Source organism: Ruditapes philippinarum, unplaced genomic scaffold (assembly GCF_026571515.1).
Source record: "Ruditapes philippinarum isolate M1 unplaced genomic scaffold, ASM2657151v2 ctg1282_1_1_1_1, whole genome shotgun sequence".
Lineage (NCBI taxonomy): Eukaryota > Metazoa > Mollusca > Bivalvia > Venerida > Veneridae > Ruditapes > Ruditapes philippinarum.
This window is the reverse complement of record NW_026854582.1, coordinates 36,551-55,309: the sequence shown is the minus strand read 5'-3', so window position 1 is coordinate 55,309 and position 18,759 is coordinate 36,551. Positions and strand designations below refer to the sequence as shown.

General features: G+C 32.4%; 1 protein-coding gene across 5 annotated transcripts in view; it reads right to left on the bottom strand.

Annotated features, from left to right (window-relative positions):
• Positions 1–18,759, bottom strand: part of LOC132740513 (fibrocystin-L-like) — an 83,649-nt gene that overhangs the window by 29,369 nt on the left and 35,521 nt on the right. For 4 of the 5 annotated variants that reach the window (XM_060728428.1, XM_060728432.1, XM_060728431.1 and 1 more), the window contains exons 18-42: positions 17,945–18,169; positions 17,589–17,707; positions 16,896–17,077; positions 16,404–16,579; positions 15,676–15,814; positions 15,113–15,279; positions 14,480–14,602; positions 13,990–14,104; positions 13,536–13,796; positions 12,762–12,898; positions 12,128–12,269; positions 11,172–11,361; positions 10,563–10,692; positions 9,907–10,027; positions 8,903–9,088; positions 8,613–8,704; positions 7,338–7,428; positions 5,526–7,019; positions 4,075–4,218; positions 3,579–3,747; positions 2,725–2,878; positions 2,022–2,187; positions 1,392–1,468; positions 915–1,044; positions 379–452 (exon numbers count right to left, since the gene is read on the bottom strand). In XM_060728428.1, coding sequence (XP_060584411.1) covers positions 379–452; positions 915–1,044; positions 1,392–1,468; positions 2,022–2,187; positions 2,725–2,878; positions 3,579–3,747; positions 4,075–4,218; positions 5,526–7,019; positions 7,338–7,428; positions 8,613–8,704; positions 8,903–9,088; positions 9,907–10,027; positions 10,563–10,692; positions 11,172–11,361; positions 12,128–12,269; positions 12,762–12,898; positions 13,536–13,796; positions 13,990–14,104; positions 14,480–14,602; positions 15,113–15,279; positions 15,676–15,814; positions 16,404–16,579; positions 16,896–17,077; positions 17,589–17,707; positions 17,945–18,169 — 5,004 coding nt within the window. Of the gene's footprint in view, positions 1–378; positions 453–914; positions 1,045–1,391; positions 1,469–2,021; positions 2,188–2,724; positions 2,879–3,578; positions 3,748–4,074; positions 4,219–5,525; positions 7,020–7,337; positions 7,429–8,612; positions 8,705–8,896; positions 9,089–9,906; positions 10,028–10,562; positions 10,693–11,171; positions 11,362–12,127; positions 12,270–12,761; positions 12,899–13,535; positions 13,797–13,989; positions 14,105–14,479; positions 14,603–15,112; positions 15,280–15,675; positions 15,815–16,403; positions 16,580–16,895; positions 17,078–17,588; positions 17,708–17,944; positions 18,170–18,759 lie in introns of all 5 variants that reach the window. The other variant, XM_060728429.1, reaches the window with a different exon arrangement.

Genomic DNA, 18,759 nt, shown 5'->3' with positions numbered 1-18,759 from the left:
GGGGAATATTATGATCCCAGGGTTATATTTTGAACAAATTTGGTAAACGTCAAACAGACAATGCGAAAAAATATCTAAGATCTAGGCCTTTAAGGTCCTTAAAAGTAGATGTTTGAAATTTTTGCCTATAATTACTTTTGGTTTCCATGGTAACAGATTCCTGCATGTAATCATATTCTTTAACAACTTTGAAAGTAAAGATTATATAACTCGTTTGATGAATTCTGTTTATGAGTGAAAATGAAATGTGCAATATCTCTCATGATCGCTAGCCCCCTAATAGGTAATAATAGGCAATCTATCCACAAGAACAGAAGTACCAGACCAATATAAAACATGAAATGGTAACATTCCGCCAGGCAAAATGCCACTACTAACTTGTACAGATATTGTCTTTGTCCCTACTTCTGCTGTTTGACTGAGCAATGTCCAAGTATTTTCAATCGGACGACCTGTGAAAGAAAGCAAACAAAAACATTGATTGACAGAATAAGTATTTGAGGTACATTAAAAAGAAAAAGAAGTAACACAAAACATTGGAATGAAAATTTTACAACTTGTATAACGTTTAATAACATCATGGCAAATGAAATAAATATAACACTAAAATGAATGTATAATGATCATTTCGACTAAAGTAGATAATAATATGGCTACAAGTATATTTTTTTTACCGTAAGTGCTAACGATGAAATATTTGAATTATTCTTGATGATGTTATATCATTTCCATTGTGATTGTTTAAAAACGTATAATGCAAACATAAGTCAATAAAAATACTTACTAGACACAAGTAAAATGTCCTTACGACAATGGTGATAACAAAACCCGAAACATCTTAAAAATTGATAAACTGACATACATACTCATGATAAATTCAGCTAAAAGAAAATTCAACAAGTGTAGTGACTAACCAAATAGGCCAAGTGTTCCATTTCTGACAGCAACAACCTTTGTACCGTAAATTGGAAGCTCGTGATCATGATAATCTCCATAAAGCTCAATAGTTCCCTTGTGCTTGAACGGTGCTTCCTCTGTACCGATCTTATACGAAACAAATGCAACGTACATTAAATTGAACAATATAATTATGATTATAATATAAGTCAGGATATTCTAAATATTAACAGAATTAGCTGTTGGATACATTAATATTTCAATGATAGTTAAAGCCTCGGATTTATTTTCAATTTACATGTAATAAAGATCCATGTAAAAACATACAAAAGATGTAGTCTATGTATCCTGCCAGATAGCACTTACTAAAAATGGTATGCAGCTTTCGCGTATAGACGCTAATTCCTTGTCCTAGTAAACGAGTACTGACCCTCGAAATGCTACTTCCATATATATTTAAATGATGGTATTCATTTAAAAGATAAACAACTTACCATTAGACTTCCGCCATTAATAATTAGTACTCTCTTAGCTTTAAGAGTAACATCTTTCTCGTCAAAAATTACATGGCCTACAAAATAACATTTTAAATAAAAGAAATGAACATATCCAGAATACTATAAAAAAAAGTTGAAAGTAAATATTGTCTTTGCATATGTATAAAAATGTGAAAAACACTATAGGCGTCACATGAATGCTTTTAACAAAAAGTATTATTAAAGTGTAGCTTTCCTTTATGATGCATTGTTGCTTTTTTACAATACCGAGTAAAATGCCATAGAGGACATTCGTTAAAATGGTACACTATGTAATACAAATCACCATGTCACGTTGACAATGTGTGCAGATAAAGCATTGTAAGTATAATTTGTTCTCCTATCAATTTAATCAAGAATTATATCAAGAATGGCAAACAAGTGTGTAAAACATTGCAAATATTAGTATTTGATTAAATGCAGTTAGTATTTTTTAACTTGTTATACCGCTTGTTTGTCTGTATTTAATATTTGGGTAGAGCTCAGGGAAAGCGGCGGATGTTTTATTCATGTTTTTTGTTAATTAGTAAATAATTGTCGTTTTTTATTCGATAATGGTTTTCCCTTCATTTATTCTGATAACTTTACCTTGTATTAAGAGCATCTCGAGGACTGCCGTATCTTCATCCAGTAAGACAGTTGTTCCCGCAGGGATCACGACATATTCACCAGCTGCTGGTACCGGGTTCCCACCCCAAGTAGAAGTGGAACCCCACTTATCCGCGTAATTGAATTGCAGGGTCCGTTGATCGACCTTTTGGTTTTTAATCACAATGTTTTAATGATTTATCTATTTATGGTATTTCAAAAGTGTTACATTTAAAAACATTAGCATAAAATATATTTTGCTAAATTCCAAGTTTGAATTGATAAAGTTTTGTACAGTCTATAACAGTTTGTAGAACCATATTGTTCCGGGTTCAAAATTGCAGCCTGACTCAGTACTACAATCAAGACCACCGGAATACCGTTCCAATGATCTATCCGTTCAGCCACCAGGATGCTTAAAGAATCTTCCCAAAAGGTGAACAGTTGTATATCGTGACCTCGCCATACCAAATGGTTCAAATCATGAAGCACAAAATAAATATATTGTTCAACTGTGCTTTTGATTACCAAACACGTATTCAAATGATCTAAACTTGATAAAACAGTTCAAGTTATAGGAATATGAATCTCAGCACGGCGTTAGCTTAGTACTTAACTTTATTCTCTTTTAAAGATCGTCTTTATCTGATGACAATAAATTAAATCAGTAGAATTTTACAAATTAACTTTCAAATGATCTTACAGCAGTTGCCCGAACACCATTGACAGTTACGGCAACCGTAGACAGTTTTGTTTCTTCATGTTCACCAGTGGTGCACACAATTTGGGTGGTTGATGATGACGTCAGCACACATGACACTCCATCAATGGTAACAGAAACCTCTGACATCGTGTCGCTTTTATCATTTGAAAGAAAACAGAAACAACACATATAATAATTTGATATGAATTACTCAAGGTAACCAGGCAATCTAAATTATTATAGTACGTGCCCTGATACATTATGTATTTTCACACAAAAAAATGTGCACTTTAATTGCTTCTACTGAAGTCTATGTCTAATGAGGGTCCATCCACCCGTTAAAATAAAAAATATATAGCTTTTGCTGTAGAGTATGGACCCCGGACATGTCCCCAGTCATGCCCAGAAACATTTAGTTGCAATAATTTACCTCCTTGCAATTTCCGTAGTATAACAATCACATTAAGCTTTCATTTAATCTGCGGTAAGAGTTGCTAAATTTTTCACTTATTTGTCATTTATCATTATAAGTATTCTATGTTTTGGCAGATAACAAAAATAAATCCGTTTCCTTAGGCTCATATATTAGGAAAATAAACTAATAAATGATTAAGCTAAGCTTTGATTTATTATGTTAGTTCTATATTTATACAAATGTCGTAACAAACGACAGTCATATATTCCGCAAATACATTTGAATGAGGTACTTATTTGAAAATATTGTAGAAAACAAATACTGTAGTAATTGCATAAATGCTACATAAGTTAAGGCAATGAGAACAAAAACAAATATACAGGTCTTAAATTAATATAGAAAGGCATTAACATTTCACGAGTTCAAACTTATCGTTTACCTGAATCTGTCTCCAGTTATAGTAAGCTGTGTTCCCCCTTTTGTACCACCGCTACGTGGTTCAATCTTTTCGACGGCTGGAGACATGCCTTTATTATAACTAAATGTTTTTGTAGCTGTAATTACGTCATTATTGCCCTCTTGAATTTCTACAGAACAGCTGTCTCCCTCTGTTAATATATAAAAAAAATAATAATAGTATAAAGGATATGACGTTTGAGTCTTTGAATTACAATATTCCTTGACATGTTAATAGTGAATACATGTACAGTTTTTTATGTGAATTGACGTTTACAATATTAAAGTTCTTTCAGGCGTTAAAAGAAACAATTTGCAATATGGTTATAACATTTTAGTTTAAAAAAAATGTCTTTTTTAAACAAACTGTGTTTTAAATCAGACATCTTACATTATTATGAAATTTTATTGTTTACATCTTGTCAAAATTATCAAAAAGTTAACTCAAAAATTATCTTAATATATTCTTGATGCATTACCAGTGCCTTGTGGAGTCAGACACTTATATTCTGTTGTTGATGTTAGACTTTGGAAGTTACATTTCTGGCCGCAAATATTGACCACCATTGATGCACTTAAGCCATTTCCAGAGAAAGTAACTTCTTGGCCTCCGTTAATATCCCCTGCAATAACATATAATTTTCTAATGATAAATTATAAAGTTTTGAATGATAATCATACAAAATATATTTCAATAATGAGAAACATCAAAGGTTATACTCGTATAAGCGTTTATGTTTTGTCATAAAATAAATTTTGAAAATTTCTGACTTTGCAGTACAATATTAAGCAATCATTTATAAGTAACAACTCTTTGCAAATCATTTTACATGACGAGAAAATGTCTCATAATGTCAATTTTAAAGACCCGCGGTTTTTGTTAACAAATTGAAAAATAAGTCATTCAAGAAATTTTTTTATAAAGGTATGGTCGTCAGCAATCGTCCGATTACTTAGCAAACTGTAAAAGAGCGTGAATCCATTAAAAACATAATAGTTGCCATATTTGTTAAAACTGACTTTTACAGTTTTATGGTTCCATCATTTAATTTCTTTTTGTTTTATCTATTAATATATTCGTTTGTTAAAGCCGCATGCTTCCAGATTCATGCTAATGTACACGAAAATTTTGAAAATGTATTTGAAAGTAAAATACTGTAAAAAATCCAAAGAAAATAATTCACACATTGCAAACGGTACTTACAATCCACGTAAATTATCGAAAAGAGGTCAAAATATATATAAATACCTCTTGCTAGTAACGCAGTAGAATTATAGTGATTGATACTGCAAAATCAGTCATAAATTGCACATACCATGTGAATAATTAATTAAATATTGAATCTTTTTACTTAAGATCTTAATACATTTTCTAAAGATTGAATGTCTTGAAATATTTTTGCTCATCTGGAGGCGTGCAGCTTTGTATATGTACACCACTTTGTATATGTAATAAAACAGAACCATGTCATCATTGGGATTCGTTATATCAAAAATTTCTTCTAAAATAGATTTTAAACATTCAGAAAGAGGGAGTTTTTACCTTGTTTAAAATGAAAGACTAATAACCACCGAGTTCATTTTATAAATGTTTGTTACTCACATAAAACCAAAGTATCCTTTAATCGTTTCAATTTTTCATATTTAACAAAGATAAAAGTGCATGACAAAAGCTAATAGCAATACAAACATTTGAACATTGTGATTTTAGTTTATTGCGAATGAAACATATTGTAACTTTATATTAAAGGAATAATTTATACTGATAAAATGTTTTTGATAATTAACCATTATCAAAAACAGTTCAAAATCGGGACTAGTGTTTACAAGTGTAGCTTGAACAGCATGGTCACAGAATAATAACACATCAAACCAAACAATTACAGAACTCATGTGAATTTACAAGAATAAAGATAAAAAATATTTTTACCGCTTTCGGGAGTGAATGAGGTTATTGTTATAGTATATTTAAATGTGACAGGGTTTGAACGCCCTTTTCCTAAGACTGTTACTGAGGCGTCATATTCTCCACTAGACTGAGGGCCTGTATTACATCTTATATCCGTTGTCACAAATGTAACATCTGTGCATTCTGCGTTGCCTATATGTACTTTGATCTGAGTTGGGTCAGTTCCTAATCCACTTCCAGACAAAACTACAGCCATTCCAACAGTGCCTGTCTCCGGGGTAATGGAAACCAGTCCAGGAGTGTCGGAGTCGGAGTATTCAAAATCGATCGTGTTGTATTCAACGTCATTACTTTTTAATAGTACAGACACCGTCCCTGCTTGCCCATTAGCTTTAGTAAGACATTCAACTTTCTTGGAACTAACATAAGTCAATGTCTCACAAAAGTCTTGATCATTCACCGTAATAGTAAGATCGGGAACAAAACCAAACCCGTTAAATACGACTGCCGTATATCCGTGTATGCTTCCGGAAACTGGTGATATCGCTGCTGATGGGGTGGCTTCGATAGTTACACTTGTTTCAGCATTACCCTTTCCCGCAACATGCAAAACTGGTATAGAAATTCCTGCGGGGAGTGCATCTAATGTACAACTAACTTGCGTGTCATCAGATACAATAGCAATATTGTAACAATCTTCGCCAGCAACGGTGATACTTAAATGGTTTGGTTCGTTACCTAAATGTGTCCCAGTAAATGTTAAAGTACTTGAAGCTGAAATTGAAGTAGGATCTACTGCTGTCACTGTTGAGGTAACATCAGGGTCATAATTGTATTTACAACTTGAGTCAGTCTCGCATTTAGCCTCAATCCCTTCAATGTTTACAGAGAATGTGACTAAACCAGAAAGAGTTTTATACGGCGTTGTACATATAATCTGGTGATGGTCTGGGTATTTGCAATCTGCACTTGTTCCGCCAAACGATACGGCAACTTGATCTATGTCAGAAGTAAATATATTTCCGGTAATGGTGACTTCTGTCCCTCCTTGCGTAGAACCTGATTGAGGTGAAATACTTATTACGGAGGGAATAAATACGACGACTTTCTCCATTCTTGCTTCAGTGTTAAAGATGGCATCTCCTAGTGGTTTGACATTCACGGAAAATGATTGGTACACATTTGTTTCATAATTACAACTGCTATCAGGTGTACAAGTAAATGACGTTTGAGTAGAACCAGTAACTGTACAAGGACAGTCTCCAATTTTCGCAACGTTTGCACAATCATGGCTGCTAAAACCATCACCATTGACAGTCAACGCTGTTGTTTGAAGTATGGACTTTTGGATATTAGGGTCGGCTTGGTTAAATGATATTGAACTAATTGTTGGTGTTCTAGTACACGAAAATTGGAAGTTAATTTCCTCAGTATTGACATTAGCTTCGCTATCGCAATTTTCTATGATAGGAAGGGCAAGGCTGCAACCGGACTCATCCACTGGTTCACTTGCTCCTTAAACGGTAAACATATGAAGAAATAAAGTAAAATGATTTGCATATCATCAATTATTTAATCAGCACATGTAAAGATTTGAATGAGAGAAAAATTAGTATAGACTGCTTAAAAAGACGTCAGTGAGGAAATATGACAAATCTTGTCGCATAAAATACCTTAAGTTTGAGTCAAAAGTAGTTTCTTTAACAAAATTGCACGATATCACCATGAATGAGTTGAATTTACAAATATGCAAATATCGGTTTGTTTCTTTGTGTATTATCTGAAAAAGTTTTCATTCTTAATTGAACACGAAAATATATTTAATCTATTTACTTTTGGTAATTGTTTTAGAAGTGCCAGTAGGAGCAACTTGTCCAACAACGGTAACCTGAATTGTCTTTGTTGCTGATTCCATTGGCATTACCTGGTACAAAATGAAAGCAAAGTATGGAAACATGCAGATAATGATGTCAATAGAACAAATTTGGGTCTGGATATAACTTTCAAACAAACGCTTTAGAATTTCTATGTTCCATCAAACTTCCTCATAATCTACAAGAATGATCAAAAAGTACAAAATGTGTCGTCAATTTTCATCCTTAATTTAATATGTGTGTGTAACTTGTTATTTTAGTATTTGCATTAGCATCACAATTGAACATCTACACTAAAGAATATTATATCTTGACTATGTCCTCGAACAAAAACTGCCCAATATACCGACTTTATTTTTGCAGACTCTAAAATGAAATTGAACCGTTCACCCTTTGCCTTTTGACAGCTTTGATTCAGCCCTATTATGCACTCTTCATGTATCTTTTTGAAAGCAAATTCATTGAAACGTTCTCTAATTTTTTTTTCGAGATTGAAAAAAGGACAAGCTTGTTTAAGATGTTTAGCACGTTAATAATTAATATTAATTCCTCTTAAATGATCACTGGTCACTTTCAAAGGAAAAACAGAATGAATTATATGCGCGGCCTAACAATGATTTGCTGTTAATCAAACTGTTACGATTATCTTGGAATATTCCTGTTGATTGGAATGCTTAATAAGTTAAACGACGAAGCAGTTTTTGATTTATTTGAATCATATAAACAAATGAGAAATGCGAAGAAAGATCAACAAAGCAAGGCGACGTTCAAAGAACGCTGTCCCCGACACAATCCGGTCACAATAGCAGGGTACCTTGAATGTACCGAACTAAAAATTGGTACACCCTGTTTAATTTAAAACATTTTGTAGGAGTAAGATGGTTGTTGTTAGGCATAATCTGTACCAATGGTATAAACATGAGTTGACTATGCATGTCTGAAGAAACTGAGCTTCATAAAACCAACAAGAAAGCTGTCCCACATAAGTGACAACTGGTTTATATTTCTTTAATGTAAGTGACTTAAACAACTCTAAAACAATTGATTCAACAAGTTCGATATTTGGAACAAGCATTTTAAACATTATTTTCACATAAAATGGTATAAATACTATAAAATATGCAATTAAATAATACAAAATGAAGGGAGTAATTGAAAGAAATTTCACATTAATGTCAGTAATATTAATAAGGTACATGTTATTATTTATAAACATTATGTGTACTGAACTTACTTGAATTATCATTCGGAAAAAGTTTGCACAATTTCCATCGCATGCAAGTATGTATCGTGGTCCAAGATCTACAAATGTATGCTTCACTTTCCCTGAGAAATAAAACACGTATAAACTTTATTCTATTCCAGCAGGTGTACATCTTCAGCATTTAAACACTTTCAATTTAAACATGAATTCTAACTAAAAAATTTGTCAAAAGTTAAATTAAATGTCAAATGAAGTGTGCAAAATTTATAATTTCAGAAAGTTAGATATCGTTCAAATTCTTGCATCTGTTGAACTATTACCTTCTTTCGTTTGAACAGACCCGGTAGTGAAGCCTCCTTCCTTAGGTAACTTAGACTCTAAGCTGTCAGTTTCAAACATGTTGAAGGCGGTACTGACTGAAGTGGTAGGCGTTTTCCAGCTAAATATAACTGAATCCCCCTTCCTTATTTCCAAATGTTTCTTGTTAAAGCAAAATGGTGCCTTTTCTGAAAGTAAAAATTTGATCCCTTTTAACAATTGAAATAACATATAATGAAAAAGCATCAGTTATTTTTAGTGACAAAAACAACTGTTTAAATTTAAACACCTGTTACAGGTAGACCGAAATGGTTAAATGGCAAGAAGTCAACGACATGTGTTTATCGGTGAGGGTCCGAATTCTGTTCAGGAATTCTTTAAAGCAAGGAATCAAACAATCATATGAAACGTCAATGACACAGGTGCTGACTCGTGCCTTAAATAACTTATGGAGTGCCAACGGCGGCCTTCTTCAATTAACAAACAGAGAAAGTCGCCATATGGCCAACGCAGTGTCGGACGACGGTATGTTCTTAAACCCAACATCAAGAAGACAAGTGGATCAAAAATAAAAATAAATCATCTTTGATAACATCTAATGACAACTGCATCAAAATTCTTGTTCATATTGTTTTTCATATTTTGTATTAAGATTGATATTGGTTCGAGTCCTGAAATAAATATTGTATTCCTTTGAATAATTGAATTGAATAGTCTAGCTTTCATTTATTTTACTGTTAATTATCAATAATTGTGATATCAAGATAAAGTTAGTTTGACTCTATACCAGTGGCAAAGGGTGAAGTCAAGTACAAGCATAGACACTGTAGACTTAACTTTCTTTATTTTCAAAAAAGTCTCTGGTTAGTTCTTTACGTTTTATCTGCTAGAACTAAAACAAGAAAACCATACACCCCTAACATTATAAACGATAAAAAATTAAGGAACTCAAACAAAAAGTTGAATTTTATGTCAGATTCAAATTGAATTGATATAAATTATATACCGCATTCTTCATTGTTGATAAGGTATGTTGTTGTCATGTCCTCAATATCACAAAGTATTTGTTGGTTGTCTACTTTAGTAACTAAACACTCATTTTTATCATCATCACTTCCAATAGTAACCTGAAAAAAACAGTGCCGTTCAAATCATAAACGATTCAATCAATATACAAAACATACTCAAAGGAAAGCATAAAATAGCGTAAATAATTCGGTTTTTTTTAAAAAGAAATCCAAATTTACTTCTGATAATTAGTCGACAACAACTTCGAAACAAATACTCTTGCTTTAAATTTTATTTCTAATCCTCTTCTATAACAATGATAAAATATTCACTAGTTCAAAAGGAACGGATGAATGGGATAAAAATCATTTAAAAAAGATGCTTAAAATCAATATCTAACTCCTGTTATTGAAGACATACCAGACATTTAACCAGCGTGTATCAACTGTGATGAAAATAGATCCAACAAATAATATCAACTCTGCTTTTCCATCAAAATGCAATTTGCATTAATTGTACTATATTATGTATTTTAATGAGATAAAGCAGTTGACCATTTTGCCTGTATACAGAGTGATAAATACGTACTATCTGTTTTATTTGTGAGCAAGGTAAGTAACGTTATGGATAAAGCGTAAAATCATGTATATATACCTTCACGTCATCTTTAACATCTCCGAATCCTGTTCCGGTAAGAGTTACTTCTGTTCCTCCAACGAGTGACCCTTTTGTCGGAGAAACCGCAGTCAGCTCTAAGTTAACATCCAAACTTGGTATACTTTTTCTGAGTAATCAAATATATAAAGATCAAGCAAATCTTGTATTGTATACTTAAACAAACATACTTTGGCCTCAAACAGTTTAATCCTTAATTACTATTACGTTAATAAGTAAAAAGCAGCTCTGAAGGTCACTATTTCCCATTTTTGTCCATGGGTTTATAATAACCTGAATCGTTGTCTCGGAAATTATAAAAAAAATCAGTTATTATACTATAGATGATGTTGGGAAAATACGTAATATAAAATGTTATAGGTAAAATATTTTAAACTTCTTATGTATTTATGAACTAAAGTTTGGTAAAGAGTATCGGTGGTAAAGTTTTTGAAAGATTCTTTTAATTTTTGTTCCAAATGATGTGTCTCAATGCTACAGATTACTAGATAAAAAAAAAGACAGTTTTTAATTATTGTTTAAATCTTTTTCAAGCGTTTAAAATATTAGGCTATTCACAAGAATCAATTACATATTTTAAAAACTCACGACTGTAATATGGCGCCATCAGTTCCATAGAAAACAAGAAGGGGCTGTCCTGACCCAGCTGGAATTCCTCGTGGGGTTTTAGCCGTAATTAATGTGTCGACCCGAGACAGTATTTCAAGGGCTGTTTTTCCAAGCATCACTTTACCATTAGTCCCCATAGCAGTGCCTTCAATTGTTATTGTCTGTTGGCCTATAAAAAATAGAGAAAATAGCAAATAAAACTAAAACTGTAGTAGGTTTGGTTTGATTGAGTTCGGTTTATGGATGGAAACGATATGCAAGTTATCGTCCTTGCTCCCACTCCCGGCACCGGCTGTAACAGTAGTCATCATTTAAACAGTTAAATGCTGAAAATTTGAAATAGAAAACATTCGTTGATGTGTTCATACGGCCGTTATAATGGAACGTTCGTGTCATTCCAAGGAAAGTATTGTATGGTTCCCGAGTTAAAGAATGATCTAGAAAATTTAATGTGTCTTAAACGTGATGATCTGGGTGTATCTAGATAAAACAAGAACAGACGTTTTGAACGATATGTCATGGTTTTTTTTTGTAATGCAACCTTATTGTCGAATTCTAAAGAAATTAAAAAATACGCATATTTAAAAACAGAACAGAGTATTGCCATCATTTCTTATCTATGATATATTAAAGCAGATCTATTTTATTATTTTAAAATTTTCACTATGTTTACGACAAAACATGATTTTCAAAACGTTTTGATAAATGATTAACCATTTTGCGGTCCGATAGCACGGCAATTGTGACAATATTTGAAATCTGATCGGATTTTGCTGGAAGATGTGATCATATGCACGTTAGTTTTTCATTTATATTGCCAGGGTATTTTCTTATTTTTCATATTGTACTCTCCTCTACAACCAGCTTTAAATAAATTCAATGCCAACAATAATTTTCCACATACTTGTTATATAATGAACTGCACATATACTTACCATGAACTGTAAGATCACTAGTAGTAGAAACTTGTGTTATTCCGATTCCGCTCTGAACAGTATATGTAAATGTTTGGGGTACAGATATCTCCACACTTCCTGAAAATATCTTCACAGACACTTGTTGTTGGCTGCTCACAGTCTTGAAAAAGGAAAGATTTATGTGTTTAATTTTGTAACATACTTTTTATTCATAGAAATAAACATGTTTTGATATTAATCTTAGATTCTTTTATTTGTTTGATGAACTAGCAGGAAATGAGTTTCCTTGCTGTTTCAATATCTCCGCAAGTGACCGACTACTAATTCCACATGATTTCTGAATCAGTGGTGAGAAAACTTAATCGAACCAGCAGCCCACGGGATACTTATCCTATGCTCTCTATATTGAACTGTCGTGTGGGATTAAGCAAATTAAAATTAAAAAGAAAATAAAACACACATTTTTGAGTTTGAAGGTATGCACAAATTATAAATCGGTATGCTTATTTTACCAAACATATTAGAATAACCAGACATTTTAATCATCTAGAAAAAGGCATTGTTACTGAAACATTTCCTGAGTTTGAAGGTTAAAACATTAATGTTTATATAAATCTAAAGCAGTGTTTTGTACGATAATTTGATTACTTACAAGATCACTATATGCTGGGACTTGGCAGTATATGGTTGTTGAATCTTCATACCACATATTTACACAATCCACCGACCCAAATTTCACAACCATATCTTTAGAGAATCCTTTCCCAGTTAATGTTGCGTTTATATTACCTGAAATATGCCAACAATTTACCTTTCAGTAAAAATTATTTGAGAATTAAGTAATTATTCATGGAATATTAAGAAAATACCAAATTCAAATTATTTTCAAATTATTTTGTGAAAGGTTTTCTGTGATTATAAATGTCAAGGATGTACACGCGATTAAATTAGTCTTCCGTGAGTACAGACGATACAAGTAATCAAATTTATGTGGTAGCATTTGTTTTATATATTCCAAACATTCAAGGTAATGTATGTATTTTTGAGTATATATATATTGGCCTTTTTAAACGAGGAATATATACAGCAAAAACCTAAGTATGTCATTAGAAAAGAACCATCTTTCCTGACATTGTACAACTTGTTTGCTGACCTGCCTTAATTTTTTTGGTATTATAATATTATTGTAGTTTTTCGAACTCTTTATAACTATTAACACAAGCCTTTTACTAAAAGCAGGACAAGCCCATTTGAAGAATGTTAAATGGAAATAGTTTAGACGATGTAAAGCTTAAACTTAAAGTACTGAAAAGAAAAACTAAAAAAGGTTTTTATTTCAGAGTAATTAATTCATTTCAAATGAAGATAACTAAACCGAACGAAAGAACTGCGTAAAGAAGACTGTACAACGTAATAGTAGATATACCTCCAAGGGTGCTTGTTTGCGGGGTTATTCCAGAAAACGCTGCCTCTAGAGTGAAAGTCGTCTCACCGGATGATTTCCCTTTCCCTTGTACGTCAACAACAACCGCATGAGTTCCAAGCTCTCCGTTTCCAACCGTACATATTAGTTGTCCAGAGCTTGATGACGTCACAACACATATTACTCCCCCTATTGTCACCTGGTTGTTTGTGTTATTTGCATCGAAGTTAATGCCTGTTATTGTTAGGGTATCACCGACACTTCCTACAAAGTATACACATATTTTGTTAGAAGTGAATATAATTATTTAAGAAAGTTTCAATGAAAATAATCATACATTAATCATGTTGAGATCTTAAAAAATCAGATACGTTTATTTCATGAAACAACTTATGCATTTGTCATATATAATATGTAAGTTTGTAATGTTTTATTAAAATAAGGTTGTACAATGTACCCGTGGTTTTATCTAACGAGGTCACCTTTGGCGTTGCATCAGCGCTCCAACTGAACGCGCACTCGTTGTTAGGCATTTTACATTTCGTTGCCACATCGTTGATGTAAACTCTAACCTAAATAAAGAGGAAATACATATACAGATAACATTCAGATAACGCAGTTTTAAAAAGAATACTTTTGGTATGATTGTGAAAGCATTGTTCAATTTAATCTAACTATATCTAATATATCAGAAATGGCCAAAAATCAGTCAGCGTCTTCTTTGGAACCAATCTGATTATCGCTCATCTTTTATTTGTTATTGAAAAAAAAAATACTCAGCAGACGACACATTTAACAGACGGCAATTTTTTTACGCATATTAAGCTTGAAATTATTTGGTGATATGACATTTGAGAATGACAATTCAGGATAAAACAGTCATGTATACATAGCAAACGCTAATTTTCTACGTATATAATGCGTTCATAAAGTTTGTTCATTATTACCTGCGGGTTAGTGTGATACGTAAGAATATCTCCGTCACGTATAAGTTCATGATAGTAGTACCCGTCTCTGACCGGAAGTATATAGGCTTTTGCATCGTCTGGTTGACTTAAGTCATATGTCACCTAGTAATTAAAACAAATTATGCAAATAAAAGATGAAGCAGTTGACATAATGATAGGAGTTTTAAAACGTTCTTAAATTCGGATTTTAAACTCTATGTTGTTCTGATAAATTAATATAAATTATAGAGTCAAATTAAGTGAGTACTCAGTGATTAGTTACTAAATTCATATCATTCGATACCTTGTTATAAGACATAATTTCAACAGAACATCAATGAGGATATGATGATAACAATATACAAACGCACATAATTAACATCGGTTGCGTATTTGAGCATACCATATTATGCTAACCTCAGAAAAAGAATTCAGAAATTGAAATATTTTTCATATTCCAAAAGTGTAATAACAAAATCCGTATGCAATTACGCGTAGAAGTTTTGATGACGAATGAAATGAATAAAGCATTCTAATTTCCTTTTAGAAAAGTTTCGTTATCACCCACTATACATTCATTATTATGAACAAATTGCAAATGTACTAAAACAATCACAACGATTGAATACTTACCGTCATAATTGGTCTGTCCCCTGGTCTGTCTGTCAGCGTGATTTCAAACTCCATATTAGCACACGTGGAATCTTCAGATCTTTCAATGTCTAGAGTTCCTAAATCTTCTACGGATGTCTCTAATACATCTTTGAGTGCTTCTTCCGTTAAATTGAATGCCTCGATATCTAAACAGTTCAGAAGAAAGTAACCTCTATTCAATATGATAACTATTATCCAAGTTTCCAAGATATTATTGTCCATTTAAATATGTCAACATATGTTAACCCTTACCCTTAAAAATTTCGTTTAAAGGATTTGCCCTAATTTGAATTTGGAAAAAAAATCACAATAAACTTATTTGCCCTCGGATCAGTACAGTCAGGTATGGAGAATGTTTTCTGGAGATGTTATATAAATGCTAAACTAAACCGGTCAGGTATTCCAGAACAGGTGCCCAGTCATTTTACATTTTATTTATTTCTAAACGTAGTTGTTTCCCTTGCATAAGTTCATACCAAAATTGAAATTAAGGAATTATGGATATACTCATGGCTTACAAAAATCAAAGTTATTTAATTTACCAGCACTAGTGACTCCGTTATAGGTGATCTTAAACTTGCCACTGATTGGTTTCTGTGTTTGACTGGTGCGTGTTGTCACCATTTTACCAGTCTTGTCAGTCAAGGTTGATGTAGCTGCTGTATTTGATGTAATCACAACCTGTGTTAAGCAGGATATGCCACAAACGTGTTATTTTCGTGAGATAAAATATTAAATATGTCTAATTAAAATATGTAATTTTTGTCAATTTTTATACTGTGATATTTAATTTATTTTTTTGTAAACTACAAGAGTAATAGTTCTGTACCATGTATGTTGAAGCGGCATGCCTCCAGATTCATGATAATTGTCATAAAAAAATGAAAATGTGTTTATAGTAAAATATTAAGAAGAAAACATACAAAGTAATTTACACATTGCAAACGACACTTACAATCAACGTAAACTACCAAAGAGGGTCAAAATATATACAAATTGCCCTCTACTGCGTAAGTCAGCGTGATATTTATGACCGATAAAGGGTATTTCGCTGTATATTATGACATAACATATAAATTTATGAGCTGTTAAGTTATATTGTTTTTGCAACAGATATAGAGCTTTATACTCTTTTCTGTATTTATCGAGCTTGTAACTGCACGAACATTTATTGAATATAATTGAACAGAGACCAGCGGCATCTTAAGCGCACACATGTCCCCGCTTTGCCGTTAGTACAAACGTATACACACATTCATAATTTACATACGTTGCTTTCTGAAAGGGTTAGCAGGTTAAAGTCGTGTCCACAGTCGAATGGTGCTATCGAAACAGCGTAATTATCTTCAGTGCTGTTGTAATCAACCGATACCCAGTCTGTTGTTGTTTTCTTATTCACGTTTGGATATGCAATAGGCATTCTGAGTTTATTAAAAGGAGTGTTTCCTGAAATATATTGAATAGTACATGTTACTGTTCATGTCTTATTCTTTTTTCAATTTCAAAATGTGACTTCAACAATAGTTTAAATTTTCTATAACAGATGTTTCAACAAGAAGCCGGATTATTTTCTTCGTTTGTTTAGTAATGTGTAATACACTTGTTTCCGGAAGAAGATATGTTTCAAAATATCAATACAAAATAGCACAGAGTAAACCAAACCTTAATGGGTTCTGAGAGCTGCAAATAGTATATGCAGAACATCCATGCTATGTAAATTCGGTAAAAAGTAATTTAAAAATCATTTATAATTCCAAATTACCTAATGTTGCTAATGGGGAAGTCTGTCCAATAAACACTTCATCTACATAGAAATCATTTGTTTTATCTATGTTGTCCACGGAGGCATCGACAAGCACAAAACCTAATGTATTGTCTAATCCCCAGTTTTTATTGCTGAATGCATCCTGCACATCAATACACTTGTATTTCCATTCACCATCCCTTTAAAGCAAAACAAGTTTACATTAAATTAATTCACTTTGTTGATAAAGATGTTATTTTGGGGAGCGGTTATAAGTTCTAAAGAGCATCTTATTTCGGCCAAATAATCGCGGGATCTGGGACCATTTCCATTGTATTTTGCAGACAATGACTAATTTGTGAGAAGAACGTAATTTTGATCAATTTTACGACAATAAAGATACAATAAAAATAAGTACACGCCTTTAACTCTTCAAGCACGTATTATGCAAAGTTGTGATATCAAATCAAGACTTTATTGCACACTGCTATAATCATGTTAAATTTATAAACATTGTCTACATTCGTAAATACAGTTAAAAGAATAGAGTCCATGTATTCAAGAGTCCATAGATACTGAACTAAATCAACAAGAAGGGCGATAATGAAACGTAAACATGAAACATAAGTAAATATATAGTATGCCACCGTAATGAGATGATATAAAGACTTTGCTGGTACAACCCGAATCAAACCAAAATATAGTACTTACTCTTTAATGTTTTCTGGTTGAAAAACGAATTTGCTTGATAACACTGGAGTCTTGTCTGGTTTATTACTAAACTTGAGGCGAATATCTTCGTTGTCAAGACCTCTTGATGCAAGGCATAACTACAAGACAATTTTGAAATATATGAATACGTCATTTTTTTCGAACTTGTTCATGTGGCTTTAAGTCAAAAGCAAACTGAAACCGTGTAGCTTAAGGTGATATAAACTGATCCAATGATATCCGATGTTTTATGTGAATGGTCAAATAATTGATAATCTTGTGGAAGAGGATATTAGCGCTAAGTATCAGAACTAAATACATGATTACCAAGACAAAAAAAGTAAAGTTTAAGATACCCATTTAGATTCCGTCAAAGAAGTAAACTTCTTGTCTGCAGTAGCAGCTGAATATAACGTCTTGCAGTTTTCACAACTAAATCTGCCACAGAACGGAGTAATTTCCGCTGTCGGTGTTTCGCCAGGCTTACTTGATTGTGCGGTATATTCCTCCGCATACTTAGCATTGGCTGTAAACATTGGTGGACATCGTACTCCGAGCATTTCCTCCAAAGCCTCTTGAATCTATCAAATTATTATTAATATTTTCAATATGCATGAAGTATTAAAGGCTTAGTTTGCCTCAGAAGTCCATAGATTTCTGATTCTTTAGAAATGTCAAACATGTGTTTAATAATGATTTTAAAAATGGAACAAGTGCAGTAGAGTCCCTTTAACAATTACTCCTACAATATGAAATTAACATAAAGAAAGAGTAACTGTTGTTAAAGGAAATCCGTTAATTTTGTTAAATTTATAAGGTTATTGCCTTCTCTATTTGCACCATGTTTCTTTCACAATGTCAGTTTATAAAATCTAGGATTTAAGATGAATTTAGCAGCAACAATAAGTACGTATATTTTATGTCAATTGCAACATAGTTTAATATGTTAATTTAAAACACTAGACAAGGGCAGTAACTACTTGCATAAATAAATTTTAGAATTACTGCAGTTGTCTACGACGTGGTAATTGTTAATTTTCTGGTTCGCATAACCTACATTTGTTTGAAAGATAACATTGGTACGTCAATCAGAAAACAATGCTTGAGTACTGCCTTTTTTGTTTAGCTTAGTTTTACCAAATATGAGCTTTACCAAATACTGTCAATATTT